At 47.1% G+C, this 27,668-nt stretch overlaps 1 protein-coding gene across 2 annotated transcripts in view; it reads left to right on the plus strand.

The window, feature by feature from the left end:
* The window catches only part of ARHGAP22 (Rho GTPase activating protein 22), a 35,901-nt gene extending 8,600 nt beyond the window's left edge, over positions 1-27,301 (plus strand). Inside the window, exons 4-10 of one of the 2 annotated variants that reach the window (XM_083738349.1) lie at positions 7,942-8,070; positions 14,254-14,461; positions 18,182-18,314; positions 20,235-20,308; positions 22,946-23,067; positions 23,323-24,154; positions 26,675-27,301. In XM_083738349.1, coding sequence (XP_083594475.1) covers positions 7,942-8,070; positions 14,254-14,461; positions 18,182-18,314; positions 20,235-20,308; positions 22,946-23,067; positions 23,323-24,154; positions 26,675-26,903 — 1,727 coding nt within the window. In that variant the 3' untranslated portion in view covers positions 26,904-27,301. Of the gene's footprint in view, positions 1-7,941; positions 8,071-9,868; positions 10,200-14,253; positions 14,462-18,181; positions 18,315-20,234; positions 20,309-22,945; positions 23,068-23,322; positions 24,155-26,674 lie in introns of those variants that run through there. The other variant, XM_083738350.1, reaches the window with a different exon arrangement.
* Positions 27,302-27,668: the final 367 nt, after the last annotated feature.

A 27,668-nucleotide genomic window follows, 5' to 3' on the forward strand; every position in this document is an offset into this window, starting at 1 on the left:
TTATTATTATTATTATTATTATTATTATTATTATTATTATTATGTTTGAAAATGTTACATGCTCCTATACAGTGGTACCTTGGTTCTCAAACTTAATCCATTCTGGAAGTCCGTTCCAAAACCAAAGCGTTCCAGAACCAAAGGGCACTTTCCCATAGAAAGTAATGCAAAATGGATTAATCCGTTCCAGACTTTTAAAAACAACTCCTAAAACGGCACTTTAACATGGATTTTACTATCTAACGAGACCATTGATCCATAAAATGAAAGCGATAAACAATGTACTGCAGTCGCACAATGAATCAATCAGCAGCTGAACTGGGTTCAACACAGTCACAAAAACAAAGCAAAAAGAGCCGCAAAAACAAAAACGCAAAATAAATAGCAAAAACAGACAGACCTCAGCATAGCACTCAAAATGGAAGCGTAACATTCAAAACAGAGCGCATTTGGCTTCCAAAAAAAGTTCGCAACCGGAACACTTACTTCTGGGTTTGCAGTGTTTGGGTTCCAAGTTCTTTGAGTACCAAGGCGTTTGAGAATCAAGGTACCACTGTAGTTATCTCACAGCTGACCACAGAACTGCATGGTTTTCTGTTCTCATTACAAAAAGTAACCTGTGCTTAGAGGCTTGCCTCCACACCTGGGTGCCCCCAAATGTAATGTTTTATCACCCTGGTAGGTAGGGGTGGTTGTGGTTGTTGTTTTAGTGTTTCTTTTTCAGGAATATAGTGAGGTATTTTGAGCGGCAGTCGCCTAGCATTTTGCAGCTGTGGCCCTCCTCACAGGTAAAGGTAAAGGGACCCCTGACCATTAGGTCCACTTGTGACCGACTCTGGGGTTGCGGCGCTCATCTCGCTTTATTGGCTGAGGGAGCCGGCGTACAGCTTCCAGGTCATGTGGCCAGCATGTCTAAGCCACTTCTGGCGAACCAGAGCAGCGCACGGAAACGCTGTTTACCTTCCTGCCGAAGCGGTACCTATTTATCTACTTGCACTTTGATGTGCTTTTGAACTGCTAGGTTGGCAGGAGCAGACACCGAGCAACGGGAGCTCACCCCGTCGCAGGGATTCGAACCACCAACCTTTAGATCGGCATGTCCTAGGCTCTGTGGTTTAACCCACAGCGCCACCTGCGTCCCTCACAGTTTCCAGCTGCCAAATCTCACTGGGGCAAATGGATTTACTTGGCAGCAAGCTTTGAACTGAGTTCAACCTTAATAAGTATGATAACCGCCAGCAATTAGCCCTTACTACTTTTCCGTTGGACCACCTTGTCCCTTTCCTCACAGGCCTGTTTGCAGGGTGTGCAAGAGAACCAGACAATAATTTCAAGGTTTTCTGTTTTTTTAAGAGATGTGCTGAGCTCTGTTAGAGCATTCTCATGCCGCTCCCATTACTGAACAGGCTCCATGATCACATTTGCATCGCACAGTAATTTGCTTCCATTATTCTCCTTCTTGAGCTCCCGAGAGTTTAATTGACTCAAGTGAGCTGTGGCTTACTTGACAGCGCGAGCCCCGGGGCGTCATCAGGGATAATTGGGGGGTGTAAGTTCCGGGGTACTTACTTGTGCACATGATAAAGTGATCCACTCACGGCGGCAGCAACCAAATGATTACCGTGCAGCTGCCATTAAATGCTTCAATTACTAGCTAACATTTGCACATAGGTTTAATTAACTGCACTGGCGAATAAGCTTGACTCGGCTTCCTGAATTAGGTTACAACCACCAATGTTTGCTGCAGCCCAAGTACCGTAACGGACGCGGGTGGCGCTGTGGGTAAATGCCTCAGCGCCTAGGACTTGCCGATCGAAAGGTCGGTGGTTCGAATCCCTGCGGCGGGGTGCGCTCCCGTTGCTCAGTCCCAGCGCCTGCCAACCTAGCAGTTCGAAAGCACCCTTGGGTGCAAGTAGATAAATAGGGACCGCTTTCTAGCGGGAAGGTAAACGGCGTTTCCGTGTGCAGCTCTGGCTTGCCAGAGCAGCGATGTCACGCTGGCCACGTGACCCGGAAGTGTCTCCGGACAGCGCTGGCCCCTGGCCTCTTGAGTGAGATGGGCGCACAACCCCAGAGTCTGGCAAGACTGGCCCGTACGGGCAGGGGTACCTTTACCTTTACCTTTAAGTACCGTAACAATATAGAGTGCTTCTGAATGCGTGCTTCTGAATGTGGTTTTTTTTATAGCATCAGTGCTCAGCATACATGCTAAGTTTTTTTGCAGTGCCCGTGCAACCTCATCGCTGGCATCAAAATGCTAGCTCATTCCACACAAACACCCTTTAATCCAGATTTTCCTTCTCTGGTGATTTATTTTTTTAAAAAAAGCCAAACTATTGCCAGAAACCTTTTGACAGCATTATAAAGGTAAATGTAAAGGGACCCCTGACCATTAGGTCCAGGCGTGACCGACTCTGGGGTTGCGGCGCTCATCTCGCTTTATTGGCCGAGGGAGCTTCCGGGTCAGCTTCCGGGTCATGTGGCCAGTATGACTAAGCCACTTCTGGTGAAACCAGAGCAGCGCACGGAAACGCCGTTTACCTTCCTGCTGGAGTGGTACCTATTTATCTACTTGCACTTTGACATGCTTTCGAACTGCTAGGTTTGCAGGAGCAGGGACTGAGCAACGGGAGCTCACTCCGTCGCGGGGATTTGAACCACCGACCTTCTGATTGGCAAGTCCTAGGCTCTGTGGTTTAACCCACAGCGCCACCTGTGCCCCTCCTTTGACAGCATTATGCTCTCCCACAAAAGCACCTCAACTCTCCCCCCATTTGCCCCTGGTGTCATTTACATGTGATAAGGAGGGCTTGGGGGTGGGAGAGGGGAAGGCAGTTGCATGGTTAGTTTCTCCCCCCCCCCCCCCGTGGAAATAATGACACATGACACAATTATTACGGTTAATGGGCTAAAAAAGGCCACGACTTTATTGGGTACAGGTGATGTGTGGTATTGGCTTAGGCATTGGTCCTAAGCGACTATATCTGACTTCAGCCCGTCTGCTTGAAGTCCGGGAAGCGTTAACCACCAGTAGGGGGAGTCCTGCTGTTACATATCAACTAGGACTCCCCCCGGGGGTCACCAATAGGGGCGTGCCTTAGGCCCTCACCTCCCCAGGCTTCGGACAGGGCCACGTCCCCTTGAATCCATTAACAGACTACCCTTCGATATGCAGGGCAGGTGATGGCACTACCTCCCCTCTTCCATCTGCAGAACAATACCCATGTCTAACCACCATTACCAAGAAAGTTGTGACAGTTTGCTACGAGGTAGGCAAAAACCAAGTGGCTGGTGCCAAATTGCCAAGTGGAAAAATTCCTACCAGGCCTCTTGACGTCCACCAACCAAAGTCCATAGCAAGGTCAAAGAATGGAAACCTTATAGGGCGGGAGGGTGTAGAAAAACAGGAACAGCTGATGAGCAGCAAAGGGGGGGATTCCCCGGCCGCGTCCTGCCTTTATAGGGCAGGCCACGCCCCCTGAACTGGCCGATTGGCCTGCCAGGAGGTGATGCGGCTGGGAATCCCCCCAATCGCATGAGGGTGGCCTTCACCCACTGCGCGCATGGTGGGGCCGTGAAGCCCGCAACCCCACCTCCTCCGTAAGGTGGAAGTGGCTTTGGTGTCATAGAATCGTAGAGCTGGAAGGGATGCCAAGGGTTATCTAGTCCAATCCTCTGCATTGCAGGAATCTTTTGCCCAATGTGGGGCTCGAACCAGACGACCCATAGATTCAGAGTCCCGTGCTCTACTGACTGAGCTACCTCAAACATCTTTGCAGTTTCCCTTGATACCATGTCAAGACAAGGGATGGACTTAGCCCCATGTCTGGAAGTTCTGAGGCTTAGTGCTAATCCCAGATTTCTGATGAGATGAAGCCAGAGATTGACTCAGTCACTGGTGAATGGAAGTCTTTTTGCACATGCCCAGATGCACCCATGCCATGCAAGATGGAGTGCAATGGATGGATGGTTAAATACCCGGCGGAGCACTCATTGTTCTCCTCCTGGATTTCACCTTCCATGGACCAGCCTACTATTGAGACAAGTTTCCCCGCTAGAAGCAGAGGGGGCAGTTCCAAAATAGGATAGATTGAGCTCAGCTTTTCTGCCAACCGCTCTCAGTTGTTGCTGCTGGCCTTATAGGGCAGTAAGTAAGAAGAAAAGGATAGGCAGAGAATCTTTATGGAGCAGGGCATATGGGAATGAGCCCAGTCAGTAAGAGGTTAACAGGAGAAGTGCTTTTCCTGTTTCCCTATCTCTTCAGGGGCAATGAGAAAGTATCCTTCAGCTTGCACTTTCCCCCTCACTTCCCCGAAAGGAAAAGAACTCAACGATTGTCATTTTTTAAAAAGCGAGAGCTAAAATTTCCAGAAGAGCTCTCTTGGGAATCAGGTCCCCTGCAGATACAAGCCTGACAAAAATTTGCAGGCACTCAAAATGTCCCTGCCTCCTGCAGAAATGAAAAGCATCTGTCCTCCAGCTTGGAATATACTAAAGTAATAATAATAATAATAATAATAATAATAATAATAATAATAATAATAATTTTTTATTTATACCCCGCCCTCCCCAGCCAAGAAGATCGGGCTCAGGGCGTCTAACAACAATAATAAAAACAAGTTGATTAAAATACAATTTAAAAGATTAAGATCCAAAATTAAAACAATTAGGGAGCAATCTCTTCATAGGAGGAGAAAGGAAAAAGAAAGAGGGGGGGAATCAAACTGATTCTGAGCCAAAGGCCAGGTGGAACAACTCTGTCTTACTGGCCCTGCGAAAAGAGATCAGATCCCACAGGGCCCTGGTCTCATGAGACAGAGCATTCCACCAGGCCGGAGCCAGTGTTGAGAAGGCCCTGGCTCTGGTTGAGGCTAATCTAAAGTAGTGACACCCCAGGGTGAACACAGTCACTGGCAGATTGCACATGAAATGTGTGGGAACAATGTACGTCCTCACACCTTCCTATCAAATTCTTGTCTGGCTAAGGAGAGAAAGCCTTTTTTTACAATGTCTTATAAAGGTGTGTGTGCATGCACGCAGGTCATATAAGTGCCCTACATATATCTTCAAAGATATTTGCATGTTGTTTTTGTTACAACTTTAGTGGATTGCCAGGACCTGCCTGGTTAAAATGCTATTTTAGCATGGGTTAAAATAGGCAGCCCTAAGTAGTAAGTAGGGACGCGGGTGGCGCTGTGGGTTAAACCACAGAGCCCAGGACTAGCCAATCAGAAGGTTGGCGGTTCGAATCCCTGCGACGGGGTGAGCTTCCGTTGCTCGGTCCCTGCTCCTGCCAACCTAGCAGTTCAAAAGCACGTCAAAGTGCAAGTAGATAAATAGATACCGCTCCGGCGGGAAGGTAAACGGCATTTCCGTGCGCTGCTCTGTTTCGCCACAACCAGCTTAGTCATCCTGGCCACATGACCCGGAAGCTGTACGCCGGCTCCCTCGGCAATAAAGCAAGATGAGCGTCGCAACCCCAGAGTCAGTCACGACTGGACCTAATGGTCAGGGGTCCCTTTACCTTTAAGTAGTAAGTCCAATCAGGTGTTGCTCATAGACATTCTAGCTTTTTAATCCTGGCTAATCAATCCATTTCAGCATGGGAAGACGAGGAAGAATTTTGTCAGCTGTGCAGAGTAGAATAACAATACAAGTTTGGGGTTTGCTTTGTTGTCTTGTTCAAAGCTTGTTCAATATTTCGCACAGGGAGGCAATTGTCTTTCTGGCAGTAGATGCTGGGGAGCAGAAGTGGCAGCTCTCCCCCCGCCCCCATTTTTCCCAAGTTACCCCAACCATTCCCCTCTCTCGGAGATCAGAGGTATGAGTGCATAGGCCATTTACCCCCTAAACTAGCCTGCTCTTGGCGTCACAGGAAGAAGCCATCCTATTGCCAGTGTTGAGTAAGATTTGACACCCCCCATTGTCCCAAACCCCTGGCTTACCTGGCAGCAAATTAGTGTGCCAAGTTCAAAATCTGAGGGTCGATCCACACAAGCAAAGTCCAAAGGTCAGGAAACGAGGTTCCGGGTCAATCCAAGTAGCCAAGTCTGAAGTCCAGCAGTCAGGATACAGTCCGGAGTCAACCCCAAAGCACAGTCCCATGGAGGTCCAGGAGCATCCAGGACAAGGTCCGTCAACATGGGCAGTCGAGCAGACGTACTGAGCATGCTCATTACAGCATCTGGGCTTGATGAGGCAGGTGAGCCTAACCTGTTCTAAGCCTACTCCAGCTGAGGATTCTCACGCCTCCTCCCAGAACTAGTGAGCCTCACCTGGCCAGCTTTGTCTCCAACAATACAATGTCTTCAACCAGCCCTGGCCTTGTTATGCTTACTTCCTGAAGTATATAGGGACAGAGGGGTTGGGGGGAATGCGGAGATAATGTGACCATCAGCCCTCAGAACACAAATCTTTCCTGTCAGGAATTCGCTGGAGCTGTTTTCCACTGTGAATGCAGATGGATATTTCCAAACATATGCCGAGATGCCATGCTTCTAAGATTAAGGGAGGATATTAGGCCAGTCTTTATTATTTATTATTATTATTATTATTATTATTATTAATAATAATAATAATAATAATAATAATAATAATAATTTTGACATCTTCAATGAAAGTTCAAAAAATACATAATTATATGTGCACTAAACATGGTGAGACTGCTTCTTCTTCTTCTTCTTCTTCTTCATCATCATCATCAATAAAAGAGAAAAAAGGAGGGGGAGAAACAGCCCCCATGTTTAAGGGAAAATAAAAGGGGACAGATGGACCCAAAACTAAACTGTATACTTTACAATGTTGTTCTGGTACTTCAGCAGATCTTAACCAATGACAGTACAGTGGTACCTCAGGTTACATACGCTTCAGGTTACAGACTCTGTTAACCCAGAAATAGTGCTTCAGGTTAAGAACTTTCTTCAGGATGAGAACAGAAATTGTGCTCCGGTGGCGCGGCAGCAGCAGGAGGCCCCATTAGCTAAAGTGGTGCTTCAGGTTAAGAACAGTTTCAGGTTAAGAACGGACCTCCGGAACGAATTACGTACTTAACCTGAGATACCACTGTATTTGTAAGAATTACAGTATTACAGTATTTGTAAAAATGGATTCCAAATATAGTCATTTGTTGTTGTTGTTTACTTGTTTAGTCGTGTCTGACTCTTTGTGACCCCATGGACCAGAGCACATCAGGCACCCCTGTCTTCCGCTGCCTCCCACAGTTTGGTCAGACTCATGTTTGTAGCTTCGAGAGCACAGTCCAACCATCCCGTCCTCTGTCATCCCCTTCTCCTTGTGCCCTCCATCTTTCCCAACATCAGGGTCTTTTCCAGGGAGTCTTCTCTTCTCATGAGGTGGCCAAAGTATTGGAGCCTCAGCTTCAGGATCTGTCCTTCCAGGTCATACCTCGGGTTAAAGACGCTTCAGGTTGTGTCCCGTGGTAACCCAGAAGTACTGGAAAGGGTTACTTCTGGGTTTCGCCGCTCACGCATGCGCAGACACTCAAAATGATGTCATGCGCATGCGCAGAAGCGGCGAATCGTGACCCGCACACGCGCAGACGCGGATTGCGTTCTCTGGAACGGATCCCGTTCACAACCAGAGGTACCACTGTACCATTGAATTTGTCCATGGCAAGTCTGCGTTTATATGCAAGTTGCTCATACGTTGCGAGTTTGTATAAATCTTCAAACCAATCGTAGAAGGGAGCCGCATTTTTATTTTTCCAATTCATCAGTTATCAGTCTTTTTGCTATGGTAAGGGTGCGGAGAGTCCATTCATATTGACCTTTTGTAAGGTTCCATGTGCTGGATATATAATTAAAGAGTTTTGAGCTTGACATTAAACATCAAATGAAGCACTATATACCAGTATTTATAACAAGGAAGAGTAGACCTTACGTTCTGAATGCAGATGGTAACAGAAGTGCGTCTTCTTTCCAGGTGCCACAGCAGGTCGGGATAAGGTGCCCATCCACCATGAAGCCTTCTTGTTCATGGCTAGCTCCCAGAATGATATGGAAGATTGGGTGAAAGCTATACGGCGGGTAATATGGACACCATTCACTGGAGGTATGACTCACAGCTCTTATTCACATAACCTAAATCCCTTTCTCTCAAGGTAATGTAGCAAATTGGTATGAAGCTCAACATCAACAAAACTAAGATCATGGCCACTGGTCCCATCACCTCCTGGCAAATAGAAGGGGAAGAAATGGAGGCAGGGAGAGATTTTACTTTCTTGGGCTCCATGATCACTGCAGATGGTGACAGCAGCCACGAAATTAAAAGACGCCTGCTTCTTGGGAGGAAAGCAATGACAAACCTAGACAGCATCTTAAAAAGCAGAGACATCACCTTGCCAACAAAGGTCCATATAATTAAAGCTATGGTTTTCCCAGGAGTGATGTATGGAAGTGAGAGTTAGACCATAAAGAAGGCTAATCCCCGAAGAATTGATGCTTTTGAATTCTGGTGCTGGAGGAGACTCTTGAGAGTCCCATGGACTGCAAGAAGATCAAACGTATCCATTCTTAAGGAAATCAGCCCTGAGTGCTCACTGGAAGGACAGATCGTGAAGCTGAGGCTCCAATACTTTGGCCACCTCATGAGAAGGGAAGACTCCCTGGAAAAGACCCTGATGTTGGGAAAGATGGAGGGCACAAGGAGAAGGGGACGACAGAGGACGAGATGGTTAGACAGTGTTCTTGGTAGTAAGATCTGTTTGACAATGAAATGAACTTAGAAGGTGGTGGACTCTCCTTCCTTGGATGTTTTTGAAGCAGAGGTTGGATGGCCATCTGTCAGGGCTGCTTCAGCTGAGATTCCTGCATTGCATGGGATTGGATGAGATGATCCTTGGGATCCTTCGAACTCTACACTTAGTGCTCTCCAAACGTTTTGAACTACAGATCCCATTATGCCTGCCCACTGGCCATGTTAGTTGGAGCTGATGGTAGTTGCAGTCCAGAATAGCTGGAGGGCACCAGTTTGGGAAAGGCCAAATTAGGAAATCTAGGTGCTTACAGTAACTTGCATGGTGAAACTTGCCTTTTCAATCCAGTGGAGTTCTACCCGGTCAAACCTTTGATACTTTCAGCAACCAGGTGATTGTGCCTACTTCTGCTTGATATTTCTGAGCCTCTGAGGCCATGAAGAAACTTGGAGTCAATTTGTGCTTCTCTACATGACCGAGAAGGGACGCAGGTGGCGCTAGGGATGTGGGTGGCACTGTGGGTTAAACCACAGAGCCTAGAACTTGCCGATCAGAAGGTCGGTGGTTCGAATCCCCATGACGGGGTGAGCTTCCGTTGCTCGGTCCCTGCTCCTGCGAACCTAGCAATTCGAAAGCACGTCAAAGTGCAAGTAGATAAATAGGTACCACTCTGGCGAGAAGGTAAACGGCGTTTCCGTGTGCTGCTCTGGTACGCCAGAAGCGGTTTAGTCATGCTGACCACATGACCTAGAAGCTGTACGCCGGCTCCCTCAGCCAATAAAGTGAGATGAGTGCCGCAACCCTAGAGTCGGTCACGACTGGACCTAATGGTCAGGGGTCCCTTTACCTTTACCTTTACATGACCGAGAAGAAACCTCTGTTGACGGAAGGCATTAAGCTGATGCCTGGCAGGCAGCAGCGCTCAGGCAGCCCAGGAATGTTTCACTGGACGGGACAGACAGCATGGCATGATGCCGACTGCACGCTTCTGGAAGTCATCAAGAAGATCTCTGATAAGACCCTGAATTTCATACTCAGCCCACGGGGGAGACATTTGTTAAAACCTGTGACCCAGACTGAGTTGCTGTTTACCTTGGCTGCAACTGGGAGGAGTGCGGAGAGTGGGCAAGACCCTACCTGCCTTGCCTCCCTTGCCGCTGCATTGGAAGCTAGCAAGCTCCCCGTTTTCATTGGATATTTCAAATGCTTTAGCAACAAGTCATAATTAATGCCGAGCGAGTCGTGGCGCTGAGGCCAGATGTGCTGCCGCGATTTAATCCTCTGCAGCCGGAGGGGGGCTGTGAGACTGCTCTCCGTGTTGCAGCAGAGGCCTTGTGGGCAACCGGGACTGCAGGGGGACCCAGAATGTGTCTAATGCCTGGAGTCAAGACCTTCCTCCTCTGCCGCTCCTGCGCCATCACGTTGCCAGACTTCTGCTGGATGTTGGGAAGCTGCCATGCGCCCAAGTGCTGCGCCACAACCAGAGGTAAGGTGCAGGGGGGAAGCCGCAGTCGTTTCCAAGATGGCAAAGCTTGCAAGGTCAGGCGGGGAGCTTCTGCTGAAGGCTGGCCTTCGCTTGTCAGACTGAAAGCTCCCTTCAATGGAGAATTGAGAGCCAGCATTTTGTATGTGCAGCCCAAACTTACGAGTAAAAGATGGCTGCAAGGCAACGGCGATGTAGGAATCTCCAGCTCTGCGATGGTCTTGGCCATCAAACCTGGATGAATTCCATGGGTCTTTCTGGGCCTTATTTATCAAACTCTATTTACTCTTGCGGATGCGGGTGGCGCTGTGGGTTAAACCACAGAGCCTAGGATTTGCTGATCAGAAGGTCAGCAGTTCGAATCCCCGCAACAGGGTGAGCTCCCGTTGCTTGGTCCCAGCTCCTGCCAACCTAGCCATTCGAAAGCATGTCAAAGTGCAAGTAGATAAATAGGTACCACTCCGGTGGGAAGGTAAACGGCCTTTCCATGCACTGCTCTGGTTCTCCAGAAGCGGCTTAGTCATGCTGGCCACATGACCCGGAAGTTGTACACCGGCTCCCTCGGCCAATAAAGTGAGATGAGCGCCGCAACCCCAGAGTCAGCCACGACTGGACCTAATGGTCAGGGGTCCCTTTACCTTTACTATTTACTCCTGCACTGCAAGGAGGTTGGACTAGATGACCCTAAGGGTCCCTTCCAACTCCATAATTTTATGATTCTAAGCCATTGATCATCAGGCCACCAATAGGGTTGTTGTGGGGAGGGCGGGATATAAATAAAAAAATTATTATTATTATTATTATTATTATTATTATTATTATTATTATTATTATTATTTTCCCATCGGACTGTAAGGTTTGTATGAAAGTGCTGGTTCTGCCTGTATGCACATGTTGTGCTGGCTGGTTTTGCGATCAGGATGCCAATACGATTGTGTTTACATGTGACCTGTATTCAGCAGCGCAGCTGAGCCTTAAAACTGCCCATCCATCCTGCCACACACACACACAGAGGAAAGTGTCCCAGTGTAACCAACACACACAAAGAAATATAGAAAGCGAAGAAGTGAGAGCTTGCTGAAATGATGGTTCATTTGAAAAGATATCGAGCAGCTTTACACACACACAAACACACACACACGCCAACACAGGAAAATTTGCCTAGATTAACTATTTACATTTGTACCAGTTGAAAATGTGCTTTCACGAAAGTGCAAATGTGTTACTTTCTGCTCTTTTGAGGGCTTGCCGATGTGCAGCTGGCAAACCAGAAACTGCATGATGACTTTGTCTCCCTGAACATGTGTGAACCAGAAGCTCTCGCAAGGAATGCAATCCTACCATCTGGGCAGATGGATGAAACCAACCAACGAATGTATTTTACGTTTTCAGAATTTCGACTCTTGTCTTTGAAGCTGGTGTTGAATTAGGGATTTGTGACGCACTCCAAATATTCCTCCCCCCCCCCCCCCGGTCCTCAACATGTTCAGACTTTGTTCTGCTAAGCATTTATTGAGTAACTTATCCCAGCTGGAGAGAGAACCTTTCTCCCCCTCCTACAGTTACAGAATAATTTGGTTTTCTCCGCTCAAAGTTATGTCTGCAAGGGCTGTTTAAGAAACAGGCAGCTTGACTATAGGCATATCTTCTTCCTGCATCAGGTGTGCTGACTTGAGAGCCTGCTTGTCTGTTGAACCTTAGAAGATAGCGATGGAAACCTAGCAAGCCATTTTTATTGCTCTTAAACCTAGCCAAACACCTGGCTTCGTAAGGAGGGAAGAAGCTCCAGAAAATAAGTTAACTGTTTAGTTCCCATGCGTCAGCCAGAGTGGTGCATGCTCTAGTTATCTCCCGCTTGGACTACTGCAATGCGCTCTACGTGGGGCTACCTTTGAAGGTGACACGGAAACTACAACTAATCCAAAATGCGGCAGCTAGACTGGTGACTGGGGGCGGCCGCCGAAACCACATAACACCAGTCTTGAAAGACCTACATTGGCTCCCAGTATGTTTCCGAGCACAATTCAAAGTGTTGGTGCTGACCTTTAAAGCCCTAAACGGCCTCGGCCCAGTATACCTGAAGGAGCATCTCCACCATCATCGTTCTGCCCGGACGCTGAGGTCCAGCGCCGAGGGCCTTCTGGAGGTTCCCTCATTGCGAGAAGCAAAGCTACAGGGAACCAGGCAGAGGGTCTTCTCGGTAGTGGCACCTGCCCTGTGGAACACCCTCCCATCAGATGTCACACAACTACTTGACTTTTAGAAAACATCTCAAGGCAGCCTTGTTCAGGGAAGTTTTTAATGTGTGACATTTTAGTGTATTTTTGGTCTCTGTGGAAGCCGCCCAGAGTGGAAACCCAGCCAGATGGGCGGGGTACAAATAAATTATTATTATTATTATTATTATTATTATTATTATTATTATTATTATTGCCTTTTCCTTGAGCTTTTCTATGACTGACAAGCAAACTCTTGGATGTATGGTACACATTACGCTGCCCGATAATGCCCAGAATTGGACACAAGAATTCTAGATCAGATGGACCAATAGGCTGGCCTGTTCAAGGCAGCATTTTCCATCTTTGAACACTTTTTGTGGCCTTGTATTTTCCAACTGTTTTAGGTGTGGCAGCTATTCTGCGCTACGCCAAGCTCCCAGCGGGTGCCCATTTGTGACTGGCATCCGCCACCCCAGATGTTTGGTGACCACTAGGCTACTCTGTCAATTCTTTGCCAGCAAGTTCCCTGTTCAGAATCCTCTCCGCACAACTTTTCTCCCATGGGGTGTTAAATGCATTCTGCTTACGGACATCCCCAACCATACCTGCAGAGGCTTGTTAAATGCATTCTGCATTTAAGTCCCCATAAGAGGAAATAGCCATGGAGAGGAAGATTTGGAGCCCAGAAACAGTGGGCGAAGCAAATTTGTCTTTCCCTTTCTGCTTCTCCAATCCCAATGGCTTTTCCAGTTCCAGGTGTGGTGTTGAGAAGCTTAGACACACCTCTGCAAATAGGACACTTCGTTTAGCCCTACATTTAGTGCTGCGCCTGCATTAGCTGATTATGGGGTCTTTTACAGGGAGTCTTCTCTTCTCATGAGGTGGCCAAAGTATTGGAGCCTCAGCTTCAGGATCTGTCCTTCCAGTGAGCACTCAGGGCTGATTTCCTTCAGAATGGATAGGTTTGATCTTCTTGCAGTCCATGGGACTCTCAAGAGTCTCCTCCAGCACCATAATTCAAAAGCATCCATTCTTTGGCAATCAGCCTTCTTTATGGTCCAGCTCTCACTTCCATACATCACTACTGGGAAAACCATAGCTTTAACTATACGGACCTTTGTTGGCAAGGTGATGTCTCTACTTTTTAAGATGCTGTCTAGTTTTGTCATTGCTTTCTTCTTCTTCTTCTTCTTCTTCTTCTTCTTCTTCTTCTTCTTCTTCTTCTTATTATTATTACAGTGGTACCTCGGGTTACAGACACTTCAAGTTACAGACGCCGCTAACCCAGAAATAGTACCTCAGGTTAAGAACTTCGCTTCAGGATGAAAACTGAAATCGTGTGGCGGTGGCGCGGCAGCAGTGGGAGGCCCCATTAGCTAAAGTGGTACCTCAGGTTAAGAACAGTTTCAGGTTAAGAACGGACCTCCAGAATGAATTAAATTCTTAACCCAAGGTACCACTGTGTTTTATTTATCTATTTATTTATTTATTTATTTAATACCCCGGGTTGCTCCAGCTATTCTGCGTGGCTTCCAACATAGCGAAAAACATAATGAAACACGAAACATTAAAAAAACTTCCCTAGACAGGGCCGCCTTCAGATGTCTTCTAAAGGTTGTATAGTTACTTATCTCCTTGGCTCAGGGGGCGGGGTCACATAACTCCATACCTTCCAACATTTCTCCAGTAAAAAAAAGGGGGACTCCCTAAGGAAAAGCAAGCCATTCCAGGATCAATTCAGAAACCAGGATGGCTTCTCTAAATCCGAGACTGTCCCTGGAAAATAGGTCTGAGATTGTGGACCACCAAAGATAATGCTTGGCTTCTCCCATTGGCAGGGATCTTTGGTCAACGCTTGGAAGACACAGTCCAATACGAAAAGAAGTACGGGAAGCACCTGGCTCCCCTTCTGGTGGAGCAATGTGTGGATTTTATCCGGGAGCATGGGCTCGCTGAGGAAGGACTCTTCCGCATGCCTGGGCAAGCCAATTTGGTGAAAGAGCTGCAGCACTCCTTTGACTGTGGGGAGAAGCCTCTGTTTGACAGGTGAACTGGCATTTTTTAAGGGAACACTAGGAGAGCTGCAAGTCCCCCTCGTGGGAGATTACCTGCCGTCCCCGTCCCCTCCTCCTGAGGAAGGAGGATCGCCACCGTATTTAGTTTAAAAAATATCTGAGTTCAGCTGAACCTCCCAGGGCAGTGTACAGTGGTACCTCGGGTTACATACGCTTCAGGTTACATACACTTCAGGTTACAGACTCCGCTAACCCAGAAATATTACCTCAGGTTAAGAACTTTGCTTCAGGATGAGAACAGAAATTGGGCTTCGGCGGTGCGGCAGCAGCAGGAGGCCCCATTAGCTAAAGTGGCACTTCAGGTTAAGAACAGTTTCACGTTAAGAACGGACCTCCGGAACGAATTAAGTACTTAACCCAGGGTACCACTGTACAATTACAAAAAACAACAACAAAAAACCACCATATTATAAACACTTAACGATTAACCAATACAGAAGTAGCCGTGTCTGTTTCTTATGCTAGATCACAGGTATGTATCACTGGTAACATAGACACCATCTCTGGGGGGCCCGAGGCACCCTCAAATTTCTTTACCGTGGGGGCCCAGCCAGCCAAACTAACATGTGGTGCTCTGCATTTGCCATTCAAATGGGGGGCGGTGCCACATCTAGTGATTATGTGGGGTGGGGCTTACCTGGCCCCCATGGGCGTAGCCAGGATTTATGTTAGGAGGGCAGATTTTATGCTAGCGGGGGGCAAAACCTCAGTTATTTAACTATTTTTATTGATCTACTTGATTTAGGGGGCAGTTTCCCCCTGCCCCCTCTTGGCTACACCCACGCTGCCCCCTATAGTTTATTCAAGTTGGCACCCCTGTTGGGGGGCCCAGATCCCCTCAAATACTTTATGGGGGGCAAAAGGACCTTGACCCCTGTGAGTTGGCTCCTATGATAGGAGGGAAGAACAGTGGCTACTTTTCCTTCCGCGGTGGTTAGGAGGCTTAAACATTATCAGGTAAGTACAGTGGTACCTTGGGTTACATACGCTTCAGGTTACAGACGCTTCAGAAATAGTACCTCGTGTTAAGAACTTTGCTTCAGGATGAGAACAGAAATCGTGCTCCGGTGGCGCGGCGGCAGCAGGAGGCCCCATTAGCTAAAGTGGTGCTTCAGGTTAATAACAGTTTCAGGTTAAGAACGGACCTCCGGAACGAATTAAGTTCTTAACCTGAGGTACCACTGTAGTTGCGAGGCTGGTCCATGGCAGGGAGCCTGCACATCAGCAAGAATGGCGTAACTCACAAAGCAACAGCAGCCATTCAAAAAGCTGTTGTGCAACATGTGGGAGGGAGCAGGGTGATGGTAGGACAAAAAGACAGACTGTCAGGATGATGTCATCGGCTCCCGGTTGGTTGCCCAGGAAAGCAGAAAGACAATGGAAAGTATCTTACATTCCTTTTTTATTTCCAACGTTACAGAGAGGGGCTATAAAACCCAGCCTCTTGGATAATGCCGATGTCCCAAGTGAATCTCCACTCCCACTGAGCCTCTTGGGCTTGCCGATCGGGAGGTCGCGGTTCGAATCCCTGCGACGGGGTGAGCTCCCGTTGCTCAGTCCCAGCTCCTGCCAACCTAGCAGTTCGAAAGCACACCAGTGCAAGTAGTTAAATAGGTACCATTGTGGCGGGAAGGTAAACGGCGTTTCTGTGCGCTCTGGTTTCCATCACAGTGTCCCGTTGTGCCAGAAGTGGTTTCGTCCTGCTGGCCACATGACCTGGAAAGCTGTCTGTGGACAAACGCCGGCTCCCTTGGTCTGAAAGTGAGATGAGCGCCGCAACCCCATAGTCGCCTTTGACTGGACTTAACCATCCAGGGGTCCTTTACCTTTACCTATCTAGTAACCTCTAGGGTTCCCCCTGCCCCCAAATTATATTTTATGAAGTTTCAACATTTTTGACATACACAGTCCAATAAACATTTAATTTTTTCGCCTCTCTTGTTTTTGTCGACTTCCCTTTCCCATGGATTGGTTGATTCTCTCTGTTTTCTGCACCCTACCTTCTCCCTGTTAAATCATAACCACAAGACTGTAATCTGATTCCTTCTGTTACTCACAGCTCAAATTCTGCTCGCGAGTTCATCATACTATAATATTTCTTTAAATAGTCCGGAAAAAGGCATCCATTCTTCCATAAAACACCCATCATTACATTCTCTTAAATCTTGCTGTTAATTTTTTGGGGGGTGGGAATTTCTTCTTCCTTCCATTTCTGCACATAAAGAATCCCAGCGGCTATTGTCACATACATAAACTACTTCATTTTTATTTTTTAAAGTAACCTCTAGGTTAGATTACTGCAACTCATGATGCATGGGGTCATCTCTGAAGACTGTGCAGAATTCAGTGGCCAGATTGCTCACCAGGGCAAGATGGTTTGAGCATATAACACCAATCCTGGCCCAATTGCACTGACTGCTAATTAGTTTCCGGGCCCAGTTCAAAGTGCTGGTTTTGGCCTATAAAGCCTTAAATGCTTCAAGAATACGATACAGTAAGCCCCCAACTTATGCACATTTAACTTTTTTTTTTTTTAAAAAAAAAAAAAGCTTTAAAGAGGGCAGAAAGTGAAAAAAGATTTTGGCAATCCCACTTGACATCGCACCTGATGTGTTTTTGACTATACATGATTTTGGCTTTAGGCGCAATCCCTGGAACGTACCCCCCACATAAGTCGAGGGTTTACTGTAGCCTGCCCTGTGGAACACCCTCCCACCAGGTGTCAAGGAAATAAACAACTATCTGATTTTTAGAAGACATCTGAAGGCAGCCCTGTTTAGGGAAATTTTTTATGTCTTTTCTTTTATTGTTTTTAATATCCTGTTGGAAGCCACCTAGAGTAGCTGGGGAGGCCCATCCATATGGGAAGGGTATAAGTAATAAATTATTATTATTATTATTATTATTATTATTATTATTATTATTATGCATCTGAAGTCCTCCATGAGAGGTCAGGAAAGAGGCAACGGGCCTTTTCTGTGGTGGCCTCCCTGTTTGTGAAACACTCTCCCCAAGGAGACTTGGCTGGCACCTTCATTATACATATTTACTTTGGCTTTCAACTATCTGTGGCCTTTAGGAAGTGAGTGTAATGTTTTTGTTTTTATTTTTTTTAAATATTTATTAAGGGTTTTTTAATTACAACACAAAAACAAAACATACAAAAATATCACATTTTATAACATATTTTCTTACCCTCTTTGGACTTCCTCACATCTCCCGCTCCTACGTTCCAAAATTATAAAAAATTAGTCCAGCAATTTATCACCTTGTCCCCACCTTACAATCTATTTTTCCAATGTTATATCTTAAATTTTAGATATATTCATTACACTCTTTAAGACATTTAGCTTAGCCTAATCATTATCTAAAAATTGATTTTTTTCATGAATTTAACTTATCTTCATAATTCAGGAAGTGAGTGTAATGTTTTTAATGGATTTCTCTTTCCTCTTTGCAACTATATGGGGTTTATTGTCTGTTTGGTTATAAGTCACTTTGCTCTGGACCAGAAAAAAAAGGACTGACCACTTAGATAGATAAATAAACATGTGTTTCAAGGTATCTTTTAGTTTTAGTTTTCATTTAGGCGATTTCGGAAGCCTGCCCATCTTTGCCAAGGGCAGAGTTTCTAACTCAGCTGCTTTGCATCTTGCTAAAACTTCTTCTTTTTTTTCTTCCTTTGCTGCAGCAACACCGATGTCCACACAGTAGCCTCTCTCCTGAAACTTTACCTCAGAGAGCTCCCAGAGCCTGTTATTCCTTTTGCCAGATATGAAGACTTCCTCTCCTGTGGGCAACTGCTTTCCAAGGACAAAGGAGAGGTCGGTAAACACATCTCAAACTCACAAACAAACCTTTGTGCAAAGATCAATCAAATGGGGGGTATTTTTAGGGGGTGATGAATTCCAAAACAATAATTTTATTCTTATTTAACTTCTTTACCTGCTCTTCACCATGAGGTCCTAGACATGTGACAGCAATATAAAAACACAGTACAGTGGTACCTCGGGTTACATACGCTTCAGGTTACACATTCCGCCAACCCAGAAATAGTGCTTCAGGTTAAGAACTTTGCTTCAGGATGAGAACAGAAATTGGTGCTCCGGCGGCACGACAGCAGCAGGAGCCTCCATTAGCTAAAGTGGTGCTTCAGGTTAAGAACAGTTTCAGGTTAAGTACGGACCTCCGGAACGAATTAAGTACTTAACCTGAGGCATCACTGTATTAAAATCAGCTAAAACAAATTGCCATCACAGGAATAGGTGCCGTAGGTGGGGAGGGAATGTGACAAGTTTAGGGGCTGCCACAGAATATGGCCCTCTTCCCACCCCCATAACCTCTGAGGTGGAACTATACAGAAGAGCCCCTCTGCTGATATTCATTCCCAAGAGGGGGCGTAGGAAAAGAGGGGCTCTTTCAAATATGTAGGGTTTTTGAACCCTAATGTGAGCACCTTGAATTGGGCCCAGAAGTGAACTGGCAGCAAGGTGCAGCTGTTTTAAAATGAGGGCGTTGTGAGATTGCCCCTGCTGGTAATCTGGCTGTCGAGTTTCTGAGTCGACTTCTTGGAGTCAGCTTCAAGGGCTGCCCCACGTCAAGCGCATTGCAGTAATCCCATCTGGAAGTTACTAGATCTTGGAATGTCGAAATGGGGCCATAACTGGTGAATCAGCCATAGCTGGAATGGCACTCTCCTAGCCACTAAGGCCGCGAGTCTTCAAGTGGTAAGGCTGCATCCAGCAGTATCAGCAGGTTAGGAGCTGTCTCGTCCCAAGGGAGGACAACTCTGTCCAGAACTACAGACTAACCAGCACCGTCCGTTAAGAGTTTGGGTGTAATCTTCAACACCTTCCTTTGCATGGAGGCGCAGATTGCAGCTACAACAAAGGTGGCATTTTTTCATCTCCGCCAAGCTAAGCAGTTGGCCCCTTACCTCTCTCGCCCTGACCTAGCCACTGTGATCCACGTGACGGTCACCTCCAGACTGGATTATTGTAACTCGCTCTGTGTGGGGCTGCCCTTGAGACTGACCCAGAAACTCCAGCAGGTGCAGAATGCCGTGGCGAGACTCCTTACGGGGTCCTCGCTGCAGGATCACATTCACCCGGTGCTACACCAGCTGCACTGGCTCCCGGTGGAGTACAGGATCAGGTTTAAAGTGCTGGTTTTAACCTTTAAAGCCCTATACGGCCTAGGACCCTCGTACCTACGGGACCGCCTCTCTTGGTATGTCCCACAGAGGAACTTACGATCTTCAAACAAAAACATCTTGGAGGTCCCAGGCCAGAGAGGTTAGGCTGGCCTCAACCAGAACTAGGGCTTTTTCGGCTGTGGCTCCAATCTGGTGGAGCGCTCTGCCACAAGAGACTAGGGCCCTGCGGGACTTGACATCTTTCCGCAGGGCCTGCAAGACAGAGCTGTTCCACCAGGCCTTTGGCCAGGGCACAGCCTGACTCCCTCCTTTGGCAATCTTCACAGAACTCTAGCCCAATGGTTGCCATCAATTTGATTTGAATTAATTTTATAATGAAATGATTTTAGAATGTTGTATTATTTTATTGTTGTTAGCCGCCCTGAGCCCAGCTTCGGTTGGGGAGGGCGGGATATAAATAACAGTTTATTATTATTATTTATTATTATTATTAATTGATCTCTCCAGATCGCCATTGAATATGTGTGTTTGGTCCTAGTTATGGAGCTATTGAGCTTAGTGTTCATTCTGCTTTCGTCCCATCCCTCAGGGCACTCAGGAACTGGCAAGGCATGTGAGAAGTCTTCCGCAGGCCAACTACAATCTTCTCAAGTACATCTGCAAGTAAGTCATGTTTATGGGAGGAGGGTGGGAGTATTGGCCCAAGCAATCTTTCCTTTGGTTTTGACAACAAAGATCAGACAGAAACCTGAGCAATGAAGCACTGGGAGCGCTATCACCAGAGGGGTTAATAAAGTCACTGCTGCCCAACTAGTATTGGCATGGAACCTTCTTTTTCTGGCTGATGGAACTGATGGTCTAACAGAGAGATAATCACCAGCAACAGCATAACTGCTTGAATGTCCCGTCCATGAGCTCTTTTGCACTCTTTCTGCTCTCTCAAATTATGGACAGGGCATGAAGGCTCAGGCCTACTCAGTTCCATAATTGTACGCTGCCAATTGCTCGTGAATATATCTATTCAGGGGGACAAGCATGGAGGCATCCCAATTTCTACTCACAATGGCTTTGATGCCTAGAGATAATGACTTGCTAAAGCAACTCACTCTCCTCTGCTGGAGGTTGAGGACCACAGTGCAAGTGATAATGAACACCAGGGCCTCATCTAGGTCAGGATGAGTATCCAAGGAGAAGCAAATTTAGACTATGGGTGCAGCCCTCAGTGGGTCCAGCTTGCTGAGTTTGGGAAGATGTTGTCTCAGCAAAGGCTCGGAGTCAACTGAAGCTTTGGAAAGGCCATCAGGGCTTGCCCTTTCAATGGCTCCACCCCACTGGAAGACCTGTTTGCAGTATTAAAAGGTGCTGTAGCCTATTGTGGCAGTCACATGCAACTGGGTGGTGGTAGAACAGGAGAAGCTGCAAGGGAATCATCCTCAGATTCTGGAGATGATGGAAAAGGCACATCCTCAAGCTGTAGCAATGTAGAACAGAGAGATGAGCTAGAAAGAGTGTTGCTAACGCCTGTCTTGGGGTGACTTGCACTGTTCTCCTAAACGTTAATCGTAGCAGTGCCTTCACTCATTGGTTAACAGCATTGAAAGGTGGTAGTAACTAGTTCCTAAGAAACAGCAACAGTTGGTCAGAATAGCATCTGAACTTTTGGCCTCATATCTCTAGTTCTATATGGGCTAGAGCAGGCTTCCTTAACCTCGGCCCTCCAGATGTTTTTGGCCTACAACTCCCATGATCCCTACCTAGCAGGACCAGTGGTCAGGGATGATGGGAGTTGTAGTTTCAAAACATCTGGAGGGTTGAGGTTGAGGAAGCCTGGGCTAGAGACTTGCTTTATAAAAATTAATACAAGGTGTGACCGGAAAGTTTGGTGAATGGTCACAGAAATCGGACTGTGAGAAATATTCAAACATACATACCTTACAGACCTTCAAAGTAGGCCCCTCTGATAAAATGCACCATTGACAACATTCATAGAACTGTTGGAAACTTCTGGAGAAGTCCTCTTTTCGTACTGCTTTCAGTTCCCTCATCATAGCAGCTTGGACGTGTAGAATGTTGGAAAATCCATGCCCTTTCAGTGCAGATTTCAGTTTTTGGAAAAAGAAAAAATCCGGTGGGGCCAGATCGGGAGAACATGGAGGGTGGGATGACTCAGTAACCTCAGTAACAATTTCACACAGAATATGCAATTCTTCCGCCATCATTTGGACGGACAAACGCCAATCCCACATCAATAACTCACGAACTCTGTCGACATTTGCTGCTGTTTCGCTCGTTGATGGTCAGCCAGACCGAGGGGTAATCTTTGATGGTTTGCCGCCCTTCACAGAAACGTTTAAACCACTCATACACTGTATTTCAAGCTACAGCTTCATCTCCGTACACAATTGTGAGCATTTCATGGGTTTCCGATGCCAATTGTATGTTCGAATATTTCTCGCTGTCTGATTTCTGTGACCGTTCACCGAACTTTCCAGGCACACCTTGTAGGTCAAAAGGGCACGAGTGCCATGGCTAGAATCTGCAGCTAGGTGAGGAGGGGCAGTGCCACACACCTGGCCTCCTGGCAGCAGCGCTGGTGCCACTTACTGGGAGGAGAAGTGAGGTAGTGAGGGGTTGGGCACTGTGTGGATCCATCAGCGGGACTGCCAGATTCATTCCGCCCGTGTGCCCTCCCTGTACCAGCCTCCCTGCTGTCTCTCCCTTCCTGGCAAGTGGCAGAAAGCTGCTGCCAAGGAAGTCAGGTGCACAGCACCGCCTCTCCTCAGTCCTCACCAATAGCTCCTGGCTAGAATCTGGGTCAAACCTGGCACCATGCCAACCTTGTGATGTGAGAGACACGTGGTACTCCTTCACAGGTGTGGTGGTAGTGGTGGTGGTTTCACTAGAAAGCAAAAGTCTGGAAGCTTCAGCAGAGGAATGGGAGATGGAAGGGGGCTGCTTAAATTTTTCTCTTTCTGCTATCAAATCACCTGAAATTTTGCCATTTGCAGGGCAAAGATCTCTTTCCCCTGATAGGTAGGAACAGGGTGTGTGGATTTTGAGTTAAAGAGGTGATCTCTTGGGCTTTCACTGCCTATCATTGCCTCTGGTGCCGCTTTCCTGCAAAGTAAAAACATCAGGAGACTCATCTTGTATCTCCCACATATTCTAACTTGACCCTTAGTAAAGAGAGCCATGGCAGCGCCACAAGTGGTAACTCCTCGCTCTGGTCTTCTTCCTCCACTGAGAAGAGTTGGTGGTGAATGTAACTTTCACTTCTCTCTTGGGTGGGGTCTTTTCAAGATTTCTCGATGAAGTTCAGTCTCACTCGAGCCATAACAAGATGAGTGTCCAGAATCTTGCCACTGTATTTGGACCAAATATCCTTCGGCCGCAAGTAGAAGATCCGTTAGCTATAATGGAAGGTATGCACTTTATATTCCTAAGGTTCTGATGCATATTTCAGGTGTGTGTGGACAATTTCAGCAGCTATAGAACCTGTGACTATTCAGTTGTTGAATGCATAAGAATTCTAGACAAAATATCAAGTCAAAGCAGACCCACTGAACTCAGTGGTCCAAGTGTATAGGTTTTAGTGAGTCTGCTCTGAGTAGGGATATCAGCGCAAATGTTTGCAAAGCTGGCTGTTTCCACCTAACTCTCTGAACATCACCACACAGGTACTTCCCTGGTCCAGCACTTAATGACTGCTTTGATAAGCGAGCACAGTCAGCTCTTTGGTGCCTCTCTGACGGAGGGCCCCGGCCAGCACCCACATGGCACAATAGACCATCTCTCCAAGGACAGCAGGGCGGACCGCGAGTTAGAAAGCCCCACAGTCAACCCTGTGAGCCAACTCTTCAAGGCAGCTAAGGAGCAGAACAGCAAAGCAGACTGCAGCCTTCCTGCAACGAGCCCCGGCAAGAGAAGGCAAACGTTGCCCGCTTGGAAATACTCCTTTCGGCAGCAGGGGTCTGGGTCGCTCAGTCACAAACTGGGAAGCTCTTTGCTGGATAGCCCCGCTTTCCCTTCTGGTGGGAACTGGCTCATGAATGGACTGTATTCCCTTCAAGGCCACTGCAGGCCGTCCTCAGGAGGGCGGGCCACAGGTTCGCCTCAGAGACTATCCACCTACGACAATGTCCCCACTTCCGGCCTCTCTGTCAGCACCCACAGTAGCACCAGTGCCACTTGGTCGAGCTCATCCTGCGAACTCTCTCTCGCCGTGGATTCCGTCAGCAGCTGCCCTGCCTGTCGGGCCAGCGACTCCTCGGCCTTGAGCTCTCTTCAGGTGGAGTGGGCCACGGCTAGTTCCTTCCCGCAAAGCGAAGCCTGCTTGGATAACAGCGGGGAAAGGTCAGGGGCGTCCTGCAGCGGCGACAGTGATCCAAACAATGGGGCGTCTGCTTCCAAAGACTCCGCCCACTGCTCTGCAGCCCTGCAGAGTCTTGTCGACGAGCTGAAGGCAGAGCTGAGCAAACAAAGGATTGCGTATGACTCCAGTATCAAAAGGTAAGCATTCCAGAAGGCAGGCGAATAAATGCCTGAGAGTCAAGACAAGAGGCTCTGAATGGCTCTTTCCTGGGTTGTTGTTGTTTTCAGCTGGAACTCACCGGAACTAAGTTCAGGCACCTCTCAAGTGGGTGCCATTGCCATTATACGAGAACAAAGGTAGTGTTCATGGTGAGTTCCGGCACTTTTTTTATTCTAGAAAAACAGCACTTTCTTTCCCTTCCATGTTGACTTCAGCTTACCCACTCAGTAATCTGAGAAATTAGAGTTTTACCAGGGCTTTTTTTTCAGCCAGAACTCACTGGAACTGAGTTCCAGCACCTGTCAAGTGGATCCATTACCATTGTAAGATAATAAGGTGAGTTTCAGTACCTTTTTCTAGAAAAATAGCACTGGTTTAGGCCATTTAGAGGGATGCAGGTGGCGCTGTGGGTTAAACCACAGAGCCTAGGTCTTGCCGATTGGAAGGTTGGCGGTTTGAATCCCCGCGATGGGGTGAGCTCCCGTTGCTCGGTCCCTGCTCCTGCCAACCTAGCAGTTCAAAAGCACGTCAAAGTGCAAGTAGATAAATAGGTACCGCTCTGGTGGGAAGGTAAACGGCATTTCCATGCACTGCTCTGGTTTGCCAGAAGCGGCTTAGTCATGCTGGGCACATGACCCAGACGCTGTATGCCAGCTCCCTCGGCCAATAAAGCGAGATGAGCGCCGCAACCCCAGAGTCGGCCACGACCGGACCTAATGGTCAGGGGTCCCTTTACCTTTTAGGCCATTTAGAGATAGTGTTTTAGGAAGACTATTGAACAAGAAATACCATGCTCATGCCAGGGATAAAAACAAAGGACAAGAGGGCAGCTTCTGATTTTTGCCAAGATTTACTTGGATTTGGGTTTTCCCCTCCTGCCTTGGAGATGTTGCCTTTTTGGAAGTCTCTGGTGTGCTTACAATTGCACACATCCCCCCCCCCAAAAAAAAAAACCAGGGGAAGCAGAGAGCTTAAGCCGCAATGTCCATGATGATTTGGGAATACGTTTGGCGTTGGCTTGTACTCAGGGTGCTTCATGATGAAGTAATTTCACTTCCTCTATATCTTATAGTTCATGGTTGCACAGAGAGATACAGAAAAAGTATTGGTGCCATGTAGATTTGATTTAGCATTTTGGAGATACATTTAATAAAAGGTTAAATGGTGTTTCTGCTCAGGGATGAGTGTATATACCCCGGGGGCCTTCCCAAAGGTATTTTGTTTTCCCACCACTTCAACATGCAAATATTACATTTTTAGAGTTACAAAATAGGTAAGGTGAGCAGTTTGCATCTATATATGTATGTGCAACTGAAAAGTTTGCATACACAAACTGAGGGCTGGTCCTGCCGTAAATCAAGGGCTGGATCTAGAGATATTTAAAAACGCTATAAAAAATACAGCTCCCAATGGAAATTTTCATTGACTTGGGATTGCTGCTCTACAGCACCATCTGGTGTCACATTTTTATAATGTATTTATTGTTATGTATGTATGTATGTATGTATGTATGTATTATCAGTGCCTAGGACTTGCCAATCGGAAGGTCGGCGGTTTGAATCTCCGCGGCGGGGTGAGCTCCCGTCTTTCAGTCCCAGTAGATAAGTAGATAAATAGGTACCACTTTATAGCGGGAAGGTAAACAGCGTTTCCGTGTGCTGCGCTGGTGCTGGCTTGCCAGAGCAGCTTCATCACGCTGGCCACGTGACCTGGAAGTGTCTTCGGACAGCGCTGGCTCCCGGCCTCTTAAGTGAGATGAGCGCACAACCCTAGAGTCAGACACGACTGGCCCGTATGGGCAGGGGTACCTTTACCTTTACTATTGTTGTTGTTTAGACTTTTAGTCATGTCTGACTCTTCGTGACCCCATGGACCAGAGCACGCCAGGCCCTCCTGTCTTCCACTGCCTCCCGCAATTTGGTCAAACTCATGCTGGTAGCTTTGAGAACACTGTCCAATCATCTCGTCCTCTGTCGTCCCCTTCTCCTTGTGCCCTCCATCTTTCCCAACATCAGGGTCTTTTCCAGGGAGTCTTCCCTTCTCATGAGGTGGCCAAAGTATTGGAGCCTCAGCTTCAGGATCTGTCCTTCCAGTGAGCACTCAGGGCTGATTTCCTTCAGAATGGAGAGGTTTGATCTTCTTGCAATCCATGGGACTCTCAAGAGTCTCCTCCAGCACCATCACATAAATTGAACTGTGCAGCTGAGTCCATAGTGATATGTCATGCTTCCAATGGCACCATGTGAGGGAGATAGATGAAGGCAGGAATTGGTGTCTGAATGGTGCAGACTTTTTAAAACTGTTGTCCCTGTGTGTTGTATTTGGGCTCTACTTCAGGCAGAAAAATGTCCTGCGCTAGTACAGTACAAAACAAAGTTGGTTGGCTGTGTCACTATGGGGACATGACTTTCCCAGGCTTTTCTATGGCAGGTCGTCACATCACAGATAAACATGTGGCAGCATTTGTTAACTTGTTCCTGCTCTCTCTTGGCTTTAAGGATTGAAGAAGCAAACACGGAACTGAGGAAGAGGGTGGCAAGATTAGAAGAGGAGCTCGATAAAGAAAAGAAGAAATACACAATGCTGGCGATCAAGTTGCGGAACTCTGAGAGGGCTCGGAATGATGCAGACAAGAGAAACCACCTCCTGCAAGAAGAGATGGAAGATTTCTTCAAAACTTTGGGGGATTTGACTGCAGAAAGCCAGATGGCCAGCCCCCCAAAATAAAGAGAAGCCGCCAGCCAGATTCCTCCTGCCCTGCTCCCCACTTCAAAATGGCATGGGTCAATTTTGCCCGTTTGCTTGCAGTGGTGTGGGAAAACTTTTGCTAAATTACTAGCTTACAAACATTATAGTATTGAACTGCCAGAGAAGTTGTTAACAGCTGAAGATAAATGATAGATTGGCAAGGAAGTTGTTGAACCTCTTATCTGGAAAGCAAGGGGGATTGTTATCATTTCTGGCAGTTTCTTTTCGATGGCCCAGGGCAAGCGTGATACTGTGCATGGTTGCAAAGTGCTTGAACTCTGCTGAAGAAATGCGCTGCCTTCTCCTACGCGGGAGCACAAAGTTCAGTTTGCAACGTTTAACTCATCTGCTAAATTAAAATGAACCCGCATCGTCAACATTTCTATCCTATGCATAACTGCTTGCTTGCATAATCAATACTGCCAGCTTACGGTGTCAACAGCAACTGATTATTATGAATTAAATTTGCATGCCGCCCTTCCTTTGAAGCTCCAGGGGCAGTTCACAGCATAAAAACACAAAATACCAACACAAAATGCACAATAAAAGCAAGGTCATATGCAAACCAAATCAATACCCCTCCCCCCCCCAAAACCCCCCACATTTTAAACAGTGTGACGCGGCAGCTAAAAAAGCCAATGCAATTCTGGGCTGCATCAATAGGAGTATAGCATCTAGATCAAGGAAAGTAATAGTGCCACTGTATTCTGCTCTGGTCAGACCTCACCTGGAGTACTGTGTCCA

Source organism: Podarcis gaigeae (assembly GCF_964106915.1).
Source record: "Podarcis gaigeae genome assembly, chromosome: 5".
In the NCBI taxonomy this organism is placed as follows: Eukaryota; Metazoa; Chordata; class Lepidosauria; order Squamata; family Lacertidae; genus Podarcis; species Podarcis gaigeae.